We start from the raw sequence: 17,386 nt of genomic DNA, 5'->3' as shown, positions 1-17,386 counted from the left end.
AATCGAACCCAGGGCTTCATGTGTGCTAGGCAAGCACTCTACCACTGAGCCACCTTCCCAGCCAGGAACTTTTGTCAGTCCTGGGGCTTGAACTCAGGGCCTGGGCGCTGTCCCTGAGCTTTCTTTGCTCAAGGCTAGTGCTCTACCACTTGAGCCACAGCGCCACTTCCGGCTTTTGTTGTGCATATGACACTGAGGAATCGAACCCAGGGCTTCAAGCGTGCTAGGCAAGCACTCTTCCACTGGGCCACCTTCCCAGCCAGGAACTTTACTTTTGCCAGTCGTGGGATTTGAACTCAGGGCCGAGGCACTGTCCCTGAGGCTTCGGTGCTCAAGGCGCTGTAGAGCTCTACCACTTTGAGCCACAGCTCCACTTCCGGTTTTCTGATGGACTCTCGTCCCGTGGTTCCTTGGAGATAAAGTCTAAGACTTCCTTAGGGAAGTCGAAACGACGGGCAGTTCTGGGCCTCGATTTTCTCATCTGTCCAATGGTGCGACAACCTACTTTCACCTGGGGCGGCAGCGAGCACCGGGAAAAGCCAGGGCGCTTCCCGGACTCCTCACAGACGGGCGCACGGAGGGCGCTCCCAGAAAAGGTGACGGAACTTCCCTCAGGCGCACGCGCGGCGCGCCACCGCACGCTCCCACGCCTGCGTGCCCCTTACGAACCTGAGCCGAGTCTGGAGGCAATGGGGGCGGAGCCTCTCCAGTACGCCTGCGCCCTATCAGGCCGTGCGCCGCGATGGGCGGGGCCGCGCAGGCGCACTAGATAGCCCGGCTCCGGAGCATAAACAAGAGCGGGGACGGGATGAGGCGGCGGTTGGTCCCCGAGCGGCGAGTGGCGGCGACTGTGGTGGCGAACGGGTCCCGGCGCAGACCCTGAGCGCAGCCTGACCCGGCCCCGCGCGCGCGCCCCCGCGGGCCCATCCGCCGCGCGCGCAGCCATGAACCTGGCGAGCCAGAGCGGCGAGGCCGGCGCCGGCCAGCTGCTGTTCGCCAACTTCAACCAGGACAACACGTAAGGCCGCGCCCGGGGTCGGGGTCGGGGTCCGGGGGGGGGGCAGAGGTCAGGGACGGGTCCAGGGGGTTGCCTCGCGGGCCTCCCGCCCTGGCCGGCCGGGTGGTGATGGGGTGGATAGCTTGGAGAGGGGGGAGGGCGGTCTTCAGGTCTTCCCTTCTGCAGAGTTGGGGCGCCTCGACTTACCTGGGCCGGTGCGGGTGGGCGGCCGCCTCCTCGCCCGCCTCTCCTCCTTGCTCAGCCCTCTGCCCGCCCCCCCCCCTCGTTCTTCCCTCTGGCCTTTCTCCTGTCTCCCCAGTATCTGAGCCCTTCTGCACCCTCCTTCCCCCCCCTCTGCTCGCTTTCTTCTTTTTTTCCTCGTTTAATTTTTTTTTTTTTCTGTTCCATTGCCTTCCATCCCGCTGATCTTATTTCCTCCAGGTAACTCGGTTATCTTCTCCAGGCAAACTTAGCAAAAAAAAAAAAAAAAAATCATAAAACCTTCTGACCTCCCTCCAATCAAGGGGGAAACTGAGCCACGAGAATTCTTGCAGGGACTTCCCCCTCCCCCCCAAGAGTTTTGGCGCTTCAGGAGAGGGGCCATCCCCTGGGGCAAAACAGCTCCTCCTCCCCACCCATTGCCAGCCTGTGGATACCAGACCCTGTTTTTCCAAGTCGCTGTGATGTGGGTGAGAAGCAGGTGGCTCAGGCTGCCTCGGTGACCTGTGAGGATAGTTGGAAGATGAGAAAGAAGGATGAGTTATGATACTGGAAGGGAGGAGAGCCATCTTGGGAAATGACTAACAGGAAGTGATGTAAGAGAAGGACCAGGAGTGGGTCACTTGGCATCATGCTAAGTAGTTGGTTGGTACTGGCAGAATGGCATTAGTTAAGTAGAAAGATATACACACACACACACATTTCCTTCCCCAATTTGAAAGTTACTTGCAGAATGGGAAAATGCCCAGATGGAGGTATGCAGCAGGCGCTAAATAGTTCCTCCCCCAAATTCTCCAGATTGGTAAAGACACAGGCACAGTGGTGCCATATTGAGAGTTGGAAGAAGGCTCATCAACTGGTCTAGCTACAGATAAAACACTAAAATTGTCTGGGTCTTTATAGATGCTTAATTGCGGAATGAGGATAGGAGTGGAATCTTGTCTCTTAAGTTCTCTCTTCCAGTGTTCTCTCCACTCTGCAGAATTCTGAAAACCAAGTTTAAAAAGACTGGTATAGCAACCTAAAGATTAAAGCTACCAGATACCATAGCCAGCACAAGAAAACTATTTGTGTTGGGTGTGGTGGCTTATACCTATAATCTCAGCTCCTCAGGTGGAGGAGATTGGGAGAATCATGGTTTGAGGCCAGCTTGGCAAAAAGTTAATGACTAATATCATCTCGGTGAGCTGTGGTGGTCCATGCCTGTATTCCAGCTATGTAGAAGTCTTTAGGTAGGATTTGGGTCTGGGCCAGCCCAAATAAACATAAAAGGCTATATTTGAAAAGTAAAACATAAGGGGCTGGAGTTATGGCTCAAGTGGTAGAACACCTGCCTAGCAAAGTTGCAAGGCCCAATCAAATCCAAGTACTGCTAGAAAAAGAAAAAAAAAAAAACTATTCTGGCAACCTGTTGCAGTTTGCTATAATTGCAATAAATGATCCAAGTAGGGAAGAAGAAATTTAAAATTCATTACGATTTGATTTATAAGCCTGTAGTATTTGAGGTTTATCTAAATGAAGAGACTCTCCAAAATGTTTTCCATGGCTTTGTCAGCTTCTTACTAGTTATTTGTATCAGAAGGAAGTCCATTATAGGTCGACGTTCTTGTTATTTTAAATGAGCCACTAAGTTGCCTATATAATAAGCATGCCCCAATCTTGCCTGAAACAGGACTTTTTTATTCAGACTTGGAATCCTAGTGCCAGAGGTGCCTGTGTCATAATTTTGCCTCTATGGAGACCTTGATGTATGTAGTATTAGCGAAAGTTGGTAGCTCCAAGTGAGTTCTACTAAGAGTTAGTTCATTGATCAGCCAGTAGGACTGCCAGACTTGTTTTAAAGCTGCATTGGAAAGAAATACAGAAGTTCCTATGCAGAGAGTTTATGCCCTCTTCTCTCCTTCCCAACTCAGAATTTATTTTCTTAGAGGAATGTGGAATGTTCAAGGACTTTTTATTAACTTTATTCCATAGTCAGATCAGAATTATGTAGAAACTAGAGGAACACCATTTTTAGTAAGGCGTCCATATCAGCCTTAGTCCATGATTGTAAGGGATAGTGGTTAGGGCCAGTTCAGGAGACAGAAGTGTCCTCTACAAGAATGTCAGTTGGTCCGTATCTTTTTTTTGGTGGTCGTGGGGCTTGAACTCTGGGCCTGAGTGCTGTCCCTGTGCTCTTTAGCTCAAGGTGAGCGCTCTACCACTTGAGCTACAGCGCCACTTCTGGTTTTCTGGTGGTTTATTGGAGATAAGAGTTTCATGGACTTTCCTGCCCAAGCTGGCTTTGAACCGAGATCCTCAGATCTCAGCCTCCTGAGTAGCTAGGATTATAGGTTTGAGCCACCAGCGCCCGGCCGGTCTTTATCTTTTAAACTAAGCCTAGCAACACCATATCCCTGGCACTTCAAACTGTCACTGTCTTATCCTCTTTCTTTGTACTGGTCAATATGATTTCAAATGGTATGGTTGGTTTTCCTTTTATTTGCATCGTTATCCTGAAAGTGTGATTTGAGTTTTATTTGCTTTTTACCATGTTTTGTTTTTGATTTTGTTTTGTTTTTGTTTTTGTTTTTGTTTTAACTAGAAGAGAGAAAAAGAGAGCAAGAGCATCTGGTCGTCGTCATCGTGACTATGCCTGGTTAGTTCCCATCCTGGGTCTCTGAAAGTAACTGCAAAAGGCTGGTATTGGAGCCCCTCCCGGCTTTTGGATATTGAAGTTAGACCCAGGCTCACACCTAATGATCCTTCCTAGTTGGGAGGTAGAGATTGGGGGGATCTTGGCCTGCCAAGCCCAGGCAAAAAGCAAAACCCCATTTTAATAAGCTGGGGTTGGTTGTGCACTTCTGTGATCCCAGCTTCATAGGAGACCACAGGTAATAGGATGGTGATCCAAGTTCAGCCTGGACAAAAAATCCCTAGGACTGGGAGCAAGTACAAGGTTGTGAGTTCAAACCCCAGGACTTCCACAGGGGGAAAAAAAAAGGTGAAGCTAACTAGTGACTTAAGTGGCAAAGGGTCTCTGGACTGTGGAAATAGTGGGGACCACTGTGGGGTGCTGATATGGCCATGTCTGTCCTAGACAACATTGCTGAAAGGGATAGAAAGAAGATGTGGCTTGGCCTCCCCAGCCTTGATGTCATTCAAGGTCTGGGGGGATTGGCTGCTGGGCTCTTTTCCTTGTCTGCAGATCAAGATGGCTTTTAGGGTCTTCAGCCTTAGAGCTGGGGTCCCTGTCCCTGAGGTGCTGAGGACATTGAGAAAGACAGGGATGACACAGTCCAGCACAACAGCCTGTGGCAAGGAGGCTGCATCGGAAGAAATTTGGTGCAGGAAAGGGCTCTGCTTTGGATCTAGATGGCTTTGAAGGCCTTATGACTGGCCAGGGCAGGCTGCAGTGGAAACTTGTAAGTCTTTGGTAAGAGCTGGGCCTGCCATAGATGGCTTAGAAGGTCCCAAGTGAGGGCGACAGGCCCTGCCGGCTTGCTGGCAGCCTCAGGGCAGCTGCTTCCTGATCCCCCTCACTCCTGTAATCAAGTGCTCACCCCTGTAATCAGGTGTGGCCTTTCAGAAGGAAGACAGTAGAAGGAAGCGTATAAGAAGTGGCTCCTGGAAAAGGAAGAAAAAGATCTTCACATTTCCACTGTTATTACAAGTGGCTGCTTTTTAGATGGGGAATGCTCAAGTTAAATGCAGTGACAGACTTTGGATTGAAGGTGGTAAATGAAGCAGAAGCATTTGTTTGGCTCTCTCCCCAAATTGGAATTAAATGTCTTTAGGGCTTGAACCAAGGGCTATGGTAGGGTCTAGACCAGGGAGTAAGGAAGGAGGTTAGGGACAGAATTCCTGTGCTGCCAGTTGCTCCCTCCTCTAAAGACAGAGCTGGTCTCTGCTCTGGAGGGAGCAGAACAGAACAACAGGATCTTTTTTTTTTTTTTTTTTTTGCCAGTCCTGGGGCTTGAACTCAGGGCAGGCACACTGTCCCTGAACTTCTTTTTGCTCAAGGCTAACACTGTACCACTTGAGCTACAATGCCACTTCTGGCTTTTCTGTTTATGTGGTACTGAGAAATCAAACCCAGGGCTTCATGCATGTTAGGCAAGCACTCTACCACGAAGCCACATTCCCAGCCCAGTATTACTACTTTTATTTTAAGTGCTCATGTATATTGCTAATTATCAGCAATAAATAGTGTTATTAGAGCAAAGCTCATACTTATCTGCAGTCTATCTCTCCCATTCTTACATCTGGCATTTTATGGTCAGGTGAATCATGAGCTGTGATTAAAGTAGAATCTCTTTTGTGTTGGAAAAATCAAGTGTAAGCACACACACATACACACATTCATATGTGCTGGGCACTGAACCCAGGGCCTTGCTCTCACTGAACCAAGGGCCTTGCTCTGCAATAGAGTTACCCTCCTTCCTCATTCCCTCTCTCCCCCATCTTACTGGGAAAGGGTCTACTCCTGCTGTATATACTGAATCTGTATCTCAGGTCTACCAGTGTTTGTGTTTTTATTTCTTATTTTCTTTTTTTTTTTAATTTTTTTTTATTTTTTGCCAGTCCTGGAGCTTGAATTCAGAGCCTGACTACTGTCCCTGAGCTGCTTTTTTTTTTTTTTTTAATTTGTTTTTTTGGGTCCAGTCATGGGCCTGAACTCTGGGCCTGGGCGCTGTCCCTCAGCTCTTCAGCTCAAGGCTAGCGCTCTACCACTTGAGCCACAGCACCACTTCTGGCTTTTTTCTTTTTGTTTATGTGGTGCTGAGGAATCGAACCCAGGGCCTCTGGCATGCAAGGCAAGCTCTCTACCACTGAGCCACCTTCCCAGCCCCCCCTGAGTTTCTTTCACTCAAGGCTAGCACCACTTGAGCCGCAATGCCACTTCTGGCTTTTTCTGTATATGTAATACTGAGGAATGGAACCCAGGGCTTCGCACATGCGAGGCAAGCACTCCACCACTAAGCCACATTCCCAGCCCTGTGTTTTTATTTCTTACTAGCTGGAGTACACTCCTGCTTTGTAGACTTCAGGGTTATAATTCTAGAGGAGGCATGTAGCATGCTAAATCAGAGCAGGCATGGTGGTCAAAGCCTTAGTTTGAGCAACTTCTGTCTGGCTGGGAAGGGGAGGGGCACAGTCGAGTGCTTAGATACTTTCCATTTGTTCCAGGACCCGATTCTAAGGCTCACCTACTTGGTCCTTGGGAGAACCCTCCCTCCCCCACCCCCCCAAGCTTACTTTATACTTAAGGCTCATAAGCATATGGTGATGTGGTTTCTAAGCCAAGGAAGTTAGAAGGAGCAGGGCTGTTAATGGTGGTAGAATGGTCCCAAGGGAATGTAGCACTGCAAAACCAAGGCAGGAAATAGGTTTTGATGTTTGGGATGGAGCCCAGAGCCTCTCAAGTTCTTCGTACTTGTTCTGCCACTGAGTTTCAGGCCCAGCCACAGAAAGTATCTTCATAAAAGCACTGAAGTCTGACCATCTGGTGGGTGTAGGCAAAACAGTTTAAAAGAATTTGTGAGCCATGTGTGGTGGGCACACCTGGAATCCTAGCATTTGGGAGGCTGAGGCAGGAAGATCTCAAGTTTGGAGTTGTTTATTTGTTTGAGGGTTGTTTTTGGTTTTTGGTTTGGTTTTTTTTTTTGGTTGGTTGTGGGGCTTGAACTCTGGGCCTAGCCACTGTCCTTGTGCTCTTTAGCTCAAGGTGAGCGTTCTACCTCTGGAGCCACAGCACCACTTAGGTTTTCTAGTGGTTTATTGGAGATCAGAGTCAATACGGACTTTTCTGCCCGGGCTGGCTTTGAACCGTGATCCTCAGATCTCTCAGCCTGCTGAGTAGCTAGGATTACAGGCGTGAGCCACAGCCACCGGGCTTGTTTGAGGGTTTTTTTTTTTTTTTTTACCAGTCCTAAGACTTGAACTCAGGGCCTGGGCACTGTCTCTGAGCTTCTTTTGATCAAGGCTAGTGCTCTACATCTAATCTATAGTACCACTTCTGGCTTTTTCTGTTTATATGGTACTGAGGAATTGAACCCAGAGTTTCATGCATGCTAGGCAGCCACCCTACCACTAAGTCATATTCCCAGCCCCTGTTTGTTCTTTATTTATTACCACTTTTCAAAATGTTCACAAGAATTATTAGTAATATCTGAGATAACTAGTTATACATGCAGAGTTGTGGTTTTTTGTTTGTCTGTTTGTTTTGGCAAAGAAAAATCCCATACACTAGTAGATAGGCCTATTTTTGTTCTGTTACACTTCTCTGCAGCCCAGGCTGGTCTCACACTTGTGATCTTTCTGCCTCAGCCTCCCTGGTGCTGAGATTACAGGTGGGTACCACCACCGCTGGATATAATTTAAAATGTTAACAGTGCTGATAACCATTCCGTTCTCAACAATGTATTTCGTCGATGTATGTATGGAAGAGGAGGAACTAGATGATCAATTAAAGTACCTTAGAGTACAGATGCATGAAGGATGAAGTGTCTTACCTTCCTTCTCTCTGGGCTTCCAGTCTGTCTACTTGTTTTCACCAGAGGTCACACATGAAATGCTCTGTGTGACTTCCCACCGCATCCCTCCTGCTCTCTCCTTTCCCTACTTCTACAGCTCTGTTTGCTTCTCCCTGCCATCCTTGAAGAGGTAACCCCATGGTGGGGGGAGGGGGGTGAGGAAGGCAGCCAGCACCAGGCCCTCCAAGGACTTGCAGCATGGCACTTACCTGGCTCTGCCCTGCCTTCCACCCCACTTGGTCATGTTGCAGCAGGAATGGTGGAGGCCAGTTGGAAAAAACCACCTGGGTGACAGCTGTCTTAGGATTTAGAATTCGGTGCTGGCATGAGTGTTTTCAAGTTCTCAGTACATCCCTGTTACCCAGCATCATCATGCAGCACAGTAGTCTCCAGAAAAGGTTTGTAGATATTAGCCGAGAACATTGTGTGTTCCACTGGCCTAGTAGCCTGCTCCTGTGCCCCGCCCTGGCACCCAGGCAGCAATGGGCAGAGATGGGCCTGCTGCAATGCCCTGGACCTACAGGAGGTGAGAGCAAGCTACAGTGAGCTTGTGTAAGAATCAGCTCCTTTTTTAAAAAAAAATTTAAACTGTTATTATAAGGCTGATATATGGGGGGAGGAGGGAGATGGGAAAGGGAAACAAAGGATGAGGCAACAATACTTGATAAGAAATGTACTCATTACCTTGCCCATGTAATTGTAACCCCTCTGTACGGTATTTTCACAATAAAAAATAAATAAAATGTCTTATTCATAAAGAAAAAAAAGGTGATGTACAGAGGGGTTACAGTTATATAAGTCAAGCAAATAGTACATTTCTTTTTGGACAATGTCACCCCTTCCCTCGTATAACCCTTATTTCTGAATTTGGCTTTTTTGCAGGTCCCTAGCAGTTGGTAGTAAGTCCGGTTATAAGTTTTTCTCCCTTTCTTCTGTGGATAAGCTGGAACAGATCTATGAATGCAGTAAGTGATTGCTTTATTTTTCTCTTCTTAAAAAAATACAGACCTGGCTGGGCACCAGTGGCTCATGCCTATAATCCTAGCTATACAGGAGGCTGAGATCTGAGGATCGAGGTTCAAAGCCAGCCCATGCAGGAAAAACCCATGAGACTTATCTCTAATTAACCACTGGAAAACTGGAAGTGGCACTGTGGCTCAAGTGGTAGAGTGCCAGCCTTGAGCTGAAGAGCTCAAGGACAGCACCCAGGCCCAGAGTTCAAGCCCCACGACTGACAAACAAAATAGACCAATTGTATGTGACATGAAATAAAGTCTTAAACACTCTGGTTTAAGTCTAGTACCCCCTGGGCTAGTCTTCTGGTCCCAGCTCCATCTCCTCAGGGGTAACAACTACTGATGCTCCACAGGTGTCCTTCCAGGTCCTCTCCTGTGTATTTGCGTAAGTATAAATGTTCACTCAAAATTTATGGACTTTTTTTGTTTTTGATGCTTTGCCATATACATAAATTACTCTGTATGCCATTTAAACCATTTAGGTTGCTTCTAGAACACTCAGACCTTTTCAGCCCCTGTAGGAATGATTTAACTTCTTGAGTTGTCATTTTCTAGCATCTGAGCTACCCACGTGTCAGCGGCCATGTGGAGTAGAGCGAGGGCTGTGAGTTGAATGGCAGTGGAGCAGTGGAAAGACTGAGCTTGGGCTTCTTGATCATTCACTTACTATTGGCTTTAAATGGACTACCTCATTTCTAGGTAGTTCCTTTTTACTGTTTATAGAACAGAAATAAAATGCCGATGTATGGAGTTGTCTGATTAGAAATCAGTGGCTCTATAAAGCAGTATTTGCAGAAGGAATTTTAAGTACAGACCCTCACTGAAATTATTAAGATTCTCCCGGAGATCTGAGATGTCCAGGTCCCTTGAATCCTTTGTTCAGTTGCCCCCAGTGGAAGCATGTTGCAAAGCCTCAGCACCAGAACAGTGCTATTGTCGCCCTGCTGGTTTATTGTACTGATGTTCTGAGTTCTAATCCTATGTTGATTCCTGTATCCTCCATAAGATATGGCCCAGAACCCCCTCAGCCTCCTACCACAGCCCCTAATCCTGACAACTCAAATTGTCTTCCTCTCTCAGGTTGGAAAGTTGTATTAGGTTTTTTGTTGCTAGAACAAAATACTCAAGACAAGACAACTTGGGAAGAAAAGATATACTTTTTGGAGATAAGTGCCAGCAATGCAGTACTGAGCCATATGGTAATAATAGCATGTGTAATTTTGAAGAAACTGACCATATCCAGGGACTGCACCATTTTACCTACCCGCCAGCAGTGTTTCAGCCCCTCGGTTCTGTGCCATTGCCGACATTTGGTATTACCATATATTCGAGTGGCATGGTACTTTCAGTATGTTCCTTGTCCTCTTCTGGCTGGTGACAGTGAACGTCTTTGGTGCTCCATACCACCTGCGTGTCCCCCTAAGCAAACTGTCGGGTCACCTGTGCCCACTCTAACTCAGTTGGTTCTGTAGTGTTGAGTATCCTGGTGTCTGGCTAGCCATGGGGCCTGGATCTGCATGGAGCTTTTGGAGCAGATCTGAGTGCCTGTGGAGTAAGGAGTGTGCCGTTTGTAATGACCTGGCTGTAGTTTGGACAGTGGGTTGAGGATCTTTATCATTCTGGTTGTGTACAGGGGCAGTTGGGGAGCTGGGTTTCCACCCTATTGACAATGCCAGCATCTCTTGTCAGTGTGTGAACCCTGTTGGCACTGTTGCCTGTATTGGTGCCCAGGAGTGGCACGAGAAGACACCCTCCATGAGTTCACACATTCATACTACCTGGTATCTAGTTACTAGAGACCAGAAGAGATGGCGTTTCTACCCTTGTGAACTTGTTTTTAACTAGAGGAAGACGGGGATGGAGAGGAGTGTGTGTGTGTGTGTGTGTGTGTGTGTGTGTGTGTGTTGAAGCTGGGACATATTGGAAAGGAAACAGGTAGGATTGACAGTCCACACATGTGTGTATACCCTGCTAACAGAATGTGAACACTCAACTGTGAAGTACAGAGGTTAGCCACCAGGAGGGGAGGGGCCTGGCCTCCTGCCTTCAGGCACCCTCCCTTGCTCTCAGTGGCCCATTGTCTATTGTGCATTGCCCAGAAGAAGTGCCTGTCAGGGCCCTTTCCAGAGAGGGATGGCCAGGCTTGGCGCAGCCTTCTACTACTGTCTTAGCTTTGCTCCTCTATGGTCATAGCCTCTGGTGCTTACTAAACTTCCCACCTGAGCTCCCTATTCAGGATGCCTTTCCTCTGTACCTCTCCTCACAAGACCAAGGGGTGAGGTAGGTGTGACCCAGCTCACTGACCTGGAGCACCCAGCATTCTTGATCTCCAACTGGACCTTCCCCCCCAGAGGATGAAAGGTAGCCCTGTCTCTGGCAAAGGAGTCTCTGGCCTTCACGAATGGCTGAAACATTGACTGAATTTATGTCCCTATGAAGTACCTTGGTCATGCTGTCAAACCCTTGTCAATCACTACAGACGTCCTCACGGTCCTCAGGCACACATTGCTGTGTATGGCCTGATATGTGGACCTAACTGGGTCTAGTGGCTCACACCTGTAATCCCAGCTAATCAGGAGGCTGAGACCTAGAGGATGGCAGTTCAAGGCAAGCCAGGGAAGAATGACAAGATGAATGACAAGATATTTTCTGGTTAACCAGTAAAATGCCAGATTGGAGATATGGCTCACTTGGTGTAGCACCAGCAGATCAAGCAAACAGGAACTAACACACACACAAAAGCTAATCTTCATTCTTTATGAAGTGGACTCACTTGGCTGGCTTTTGGTGGAGTAGCTTGTGATGTGTTGACAGTGTCTGTAAGAAGGAACTAGACCTTGGCCAGCAAGGGATTCTGTGTTCATTCTTGAGTAAGCTTTGGTTTTAAAACTATATAAAACAGACAGCGTTTTCAGGTGCACACTTCAAACCTAAGACATCCTTCTGTTGAGGAGTAAAAGGATGTGTGCCTTAGGAGCAGCTTGGCCTCTTGAGTGTGTATTCATGTGTGTGTGAAGTGTGCGTACAAGATTGTTTAATAGGGGTTGGGAAGGTGGCTCAGTGGTAGAGTGCTTGCCTTGTATGCATGAAGCCCTGGGTTCAATTCCTCAGCACCACATAAGCAAAAAAAGCCAGAAGTGGCTCTGTGGCTTAAGTGGTAGAGCACTAGCCTTGAGCTGAAGAGCCCAGAGAGGGTGCCCAGGCCCAGAGTTCAGGCCCCAAAACCAATCAAAAAAAAAAAAAAGAATTGTTTCATAGCATTCTCTTGCAGGGGGACAGCAAGGACCCTTGCTTATCCCAGGGTTGGCTGGTCCCTCTCAGCAGTCCACAAGAAAGTCAGATCTTTATGGCTGTGACAGAAAGAATGAACCAGAACCAGTCCTGAAAAGAAAGAAGCTAGGCAAGTATTCTTCCATACCTTGAAAATGTACTAGGAGGGCTGGGAAGGTGGCTCAGTGGTAGAGCACTTGCCTTGCATGCTCGAGGCCCTGGGTTTGATTCCTCAGCACCACATAAGAAAAAAGCCGGAAGTGGTGCTGTGGCTCAAGTGGTAGAGTGCTAGCCTTGGGCTGAAGAGCTGAGGGACAGTGCCCAGGCCCAGAGTTCAGGCCCCATGACCAGACCCAAAAAAAAAAAAAGAAAAAGAAAATGTACTAGGAACCACAGCCTGTGGCTGGCAGCATTGTTAGCCTCACTGCCTCCACCGTTGTTGTTGCCCAGGGGCCCAGCTCCCACATGCTTTGCCTGTTAGCGCCTGTATGGTGCTTTGAAGATGCATAATGCTCCCAGGCAAGGCCTCTCATCCCATTCCTCCCCCACCCCCACCCTGGTAGGCGGAAAGGTAAATGACCAGCTTTATAATTTGTAAAATTGTCCTGGGAAGTTAGTGTTGTATGCTTTCCTTGCGTGTTGTGAGCTGAGCTGGAGAGAGATGCATGGTAAAGCACTCCTGAAAGCTGGCAGACCCCACACTGGCACCATCATCTGCATCTTCGGGTTGGGCACTGATGCTTCTATCTGCCTGTGTTGGCTATAATACTCATTTCAGTGAGATCTGTGTAATGGAGTCTGGGGACACAGATCCAACATCCAGCAGACTCATGGGAAGCATCTTGTGTTGATTATTTACCTGCTTTATCTCCACTCTCCAGTCAGCCCTTTAAAAGCACATCAAAACTTCCTCCCTCCCTCCCATCCAGTAATTAATTCTCCAAGTCAGAGCTCACACCACCAGTGCCCAGGAGGAAAGTTTGCAGGAACTGGGGCAGAGGCCACCTAGACAAGTCCTGAGAGCCTGGCCTGGCCACTTGAGGTCAGCGATGTTTGTGCTCATTCCCTCCCTGACAGCCATGTGCTCTGCCTGGTTTTGACAGTGTGTCACCATAAATCATGTTTCTCGCGTGACTCTCCTGCCTTGTGCTCCCTGCCTGTGAGCGCAGAGCTGCCTGCGCTGGCATTGATGCCCTGAGGGCCAAATGTGCTTGTGTGGTAGTGGTTCTGGAGGGTGAGGTGGATACCACTCACTCCTGGTGGACAGGAGGTCTTGGCTTCTGCCTCGCTGCTTTGGAAAGCTGGCTATCTACAGATAGCCACCAGAAGACTAGGCAGTTGGCCTGTGCCCCTAGATTCCACAACCTTATCAGGATACCTGGGCCATGGGCAGATCTCCGGGAAGGCTGCCCTGCTGCATGCCCATGTCCGCCTGGCCTAGCTCGTGACTTGATAGAGTGCCCTGCTACAGTCATCAGCTTCTTGCATCAGATCTTCATATGTCAGCCAAAGTTCATCTGGCTTCCGTGGGGGGGGGGGGGGGGGCGGGGTGCGTGTGTGCGTGCATGCGCGCACGCTCTCACGAGCACTGCCCTATGAAATGTGATTCACACCTATATGGCATATAAAGAAACTTGTTGGGCCGGGTGCGGGTGGCTCACGCCTGTAATCCTAGCTGCTCAGGAGGCTGAGATCTGAGGATCATGGTTCAAAGCCAGCCTGGGCAGGAAAGTCCGTGAAACTCTTATCTCCAATAAACCACCAGAAAACCGGAAGTGACACTGTGGCTCTAGCGGTAGAGTGCTCACCTTGAGCTGAAGAGCTCAGGAACCGCGCCCAAGCCCAGAGTTCAAGCCTCACAACTGACAAAAAGGAAAAAAAAACCTGTTGTGAGGCTTAGTATATTTACTAAGTTGTGCAGCTTACCATAATCTAGTTGTAAAACATTTCTATCATCTCCCTAAGACAGCCAGCCTGCTTTCATTAGCAGTTACTCCCCGGCTCCCCCAGCACCTCGACTAATCTACTTTCTGCTCCTATGAACTGGCTTGCTGTCTGGGCCTTTCACATAAAGGCAAGGTGGTGGCCAGCCTCCTTCACAGTGCCATCGGGGCACCTGGCAGGAAGAGCTTTTCTTTGAAATTTCAGGAGAGATAAGAGTTGACACCAAATGGTCAAAGTTTGCATTTAATCAATCTAGGTGTGGCGTATGTATAGCCTTGTACTGGTTCTTAAAAGTCTCAGAGAAATAAGCCTCTACTGCTTTTCACAGAATTTCCTGAAAGCCATAGTAGGGAAGGAAAATGGGCAGACCCCCATCTGGTGGTTTTTGCCCTCTCTGCACTGACATTGACACAGCTGAACACGATGTGTCCTTCACAGCCAGCAGACATCACCCGCTGTTTAGGTTGTGTGGCTGCCATCTCTCCAGCCTCGTCCTTTTTTCACACTCCACCCTCCTGCTCCATGTGCACTGTCAAGGGGGTGCTGCAGAGCCTCCAGGCCTTCCTGCCCCAGGAGGTGAAGTGTACACACAGCACATTTGTGACTGCTAGATAGATCTGTGTGTAATGTGTTTCCCATGCTCGGAGTGTGAATATTATTATTCCCATAATGACCTAGCTGCTAAGGATAAAACTATCAGCATTCTCATACGAGTCCTTTCTCACTGTGTGGCCTAGGCTAGTCTCAAACCTGAGACTACATACAGGTGGTTATGCCTAACTTTTTTTTTTTTTGTCGGTCATGGGGCTTAAACTCTGGGCCTCGGCACTGTCCCTCAGTTCTTCAGCTCAAGGCGAATGCTCTAGCGCTTGGGCCACAGCGCTACTTCTGGTTTTCTAGTGGTTTATTGGACATAAGAGTCTCATGGACCTTCCTTTCCGGGCTGCAATCCTCAGATCTCAGCCTCCTGAGTAGCTAGGATTACAGGCATGAGCCACCAGCTCCAGGCTACTGTCTTTTTTTAAAAAAAATTGTGGTTATAAAGGTGATGTACAGCGGAGTTACAGTTACATAACATAACAGTTTTTTGTTTTTTTTTTTTGGTCGGTCTTGGGGCCTAAACTCTGGGCCTGGGCGTTGTCCCTCAGCTCAAGGCTAGTGCTCTACCATTTAAGCCACAGAGCCACCTCTGGCTTTTTCCTCGTATGTGGTGCTGAGGAATTGAACCCAGGGCCTCATGCCTACAAAGCAAGCACTCTTACCACTGAGCCACCTTCCCAGCCCAGCCCCTGTAACAGTCTTTTGAAAGCATATGTTTTCATTCCTTATGTGTAAATACTATAGTGGGATCTTTGGATAAGTGCTGTGCTTTGTGTGTGTGTGTACGCGCACACACACACACACACACGTCTGTGTGCACATGCACATATGCTAATTCTGGAGCTTGAACTCAGGACCTGGGTACTGTCCCTGGGCTTTTTTGCTCAAGGCTAATGCTCTATCACTTGAGCCACAGCTCCACTTTGGCTTTTGGTGATTGATTGCAAATAAGTCTCATGGACTTTCCTTCCCAGATTGGCTTTGAACCTCAATCCTCAGAACTCAGCCTCCTTAATAGCTAGAATTTCAGGTGTGAGCCACAGGTGCCTGGCACTTTCTCACTTTTTGTGTCAGTCTTTTTTTATTTAGCATATTTTCATGTTTATTTACTTCATAGCATATTCTATACCACATTTTGTTTTTTCATCTGATAATGAACATTTGTTTTTTTCCACTTTTTGGCTATTTTGAATAATGCTTCTAGTAACACTGGCAGACAACATATCTACTTGACTTTCTCACTTTTTTTTTTTTTTTTTTTTGGTCGGTCGTGGGGCTTGAACTCTGGGCCTGGGCGCTGTCCCTCAGCTCTTCAGCTCAAGGCCAGCGCTCTACCACTTGAGCTACAGCACCACTTCCGGTTTTCTGGTGGTTTATTGGAGATAGGAGTCTCATGGTCTTTCCTGCCCGGGCTGGCTTTGAACCGTGATCCTCAGATCTCAGCCTCCTGAGTAGCTAGGATTACAGGCGTGAGCCACCAGCGCCCGGCTGACTTTCTCACTTTTATATAAGACACTACCACACTTTTCTCCTGGGTTGTGGCCTCTCGCCAGTGCTATGAAATCCGCTTACTATGTGCCCCTCTTCTAACACCTCATGCTACTGTCTTGTGCATTTGAGACACTCCAGTGTGGTGATCCTGTCACATTGTGTTGTTCAGTGCTTAGGAGGGAACCTAGGCCCTTGTGCCCATTAGGTGTGTATTGAGCCCCTGGGCCATACCTTTGTCCATTTTGGGGGTTTGCATCCTGCCAGCTATGGCTCTACTCATGCATTATCAGTTCTAGCAGTTATCTTTGCAGGCCCTGGTACTGCAGGAGGCTCTATAACACCTTCTTCTGCTCCCTGTGCTTCTCACAGCCAGGCCTGCAGGGCACAGGGAGGAAAGGGCATCCTTGCCTCCTTCCCAGTCTTGTGGGACAGGATTCTGATATATCCCAGGAAGAGTAGTATCTCCAATCAAGTAGCAATGCTTGTTCTTGTCCCTGGGCAAAAATCTAAGTGTTCACTCTGAACAAGCACAGGCTATGTCCTGTTGCTCTGCTTCTGTGAGCTGATGGGACCATGCTCTTGTTAATGGGTGTAGATTTGTTACCATATGGAGACTCCTGGGTAACCTTCCACCTCTGCCCTCAAGCCAGTAAGTGCCCGCACTCCAATGAGGGGCTGGTGACCACAAAGGGGCCCCTTCCTCCTCCTTCCACACCCCTACCCTCATCGGCCCTGGCCCTGATGGTTTCTGCTCCTGCTGCAGAGGGAGGGTCTTGAAAATGCAGAGAGGATGACCCAGAGCAGCTCCCCCCTCCTCCTGTGTCCTGTGCTGCAGGCAGCTCCTGCAGGGATTGGTGCAATCCAGGATGCTGCAAGCAGAGGAGCTTGGAAGATGCCACTTGCATTTTTATTTGGAATAAAAGTTTGTTTACTGCCACAGGAAAGGGTGAATATATTTGTGTCCACTGGTTCAGTGGAAGTGGTTGCGAGTAAACTGTAAAGTGCTTAGAGAATTGTACTTGACTTCACTGGCTTCTACCTCTCTCTAGGTGATAGCAAACCCTTAGACATGAACAATTACAAGTGGTGGGCCTCTGTGTATGCGCATTCAGTGTGTTAGAATTAAGCCCATGCCCAGCTCCTTTGTGGTCATATCCCAGCAGAAATGGCCCATACCAGGCCCTTGCCTAGACATTGAGACACTCCCATCCTAAAGTAAAAATATGTTAATGACATAATGTATAATGACGAGTGTAGTAGTTTATGCCTGTAATCCCAGCACTTGAGAGACTGAGGCAGGATTGTGAGTTCCCACCAGCCTGAGACCTCTTTTT

At 48.3% G+C, this 17,386-nt stretch overlaps 1 protein-coding gene across 3 annotated transcripts in view; it reads left to right on the top strand.

Annotated features, from left to right (window-relative positions):
* The first annotated feature begins 778 nt into the window (after positions 1-778).
* Wipi2 (WD repeat domain, phosphoinositide interacting 2) overlaps positions 779-17,386 on the top strand; it is a 39,234-nt gene continuing 22,626 nt past the window's right edge. For 2 of the 3 annotated variants that reach the window (XR_006148464.1, XM_042686826.1), the window contains exons 1-3: positions 779-1,018; positions 3,801-3,854; positions 8,614-8,696. Coding sequence is in view for 2 of the 3 variants with exons in the window: in XM_042686826.1 (XP_042542760.1) it covers positions 945-1,018; positions 3,801-3,854; positions 8,614-8,696 (211 nt within the window). In the remaining variant the exon portion in view is untranslated. The remainder of the gene's footprint in view (positions 1,019-3,800; positions 3,855-8,613; positions 8,697-17,386) is intronic. The other variant, XM_042686827.1, reaches the window with a different exon arrangement.

This window comes from Dipodomys spectabilis, unplaced genomic scaffold (genome assembly GCF_019054845.1).
Source record: "Dipodomys spectabilis isolate Male_0828 unplaced genomic scaffold, ASM1905484v1 ptg000098l, whole genome shotgun sequence".
Classification (NCBI taxonomy): domain Eukaryota; kingdom Metazoa; phylum Chordata; class Mammalia; order Rodentia; family Heteromyidae; genus Dipodomys; species Dipodomys spectabilis.
The sequence above is the reverse complement of the archived record's forward strand: the minus strand, read 5'-3'. Positions and strand labels throughout refer to the sequence as shown.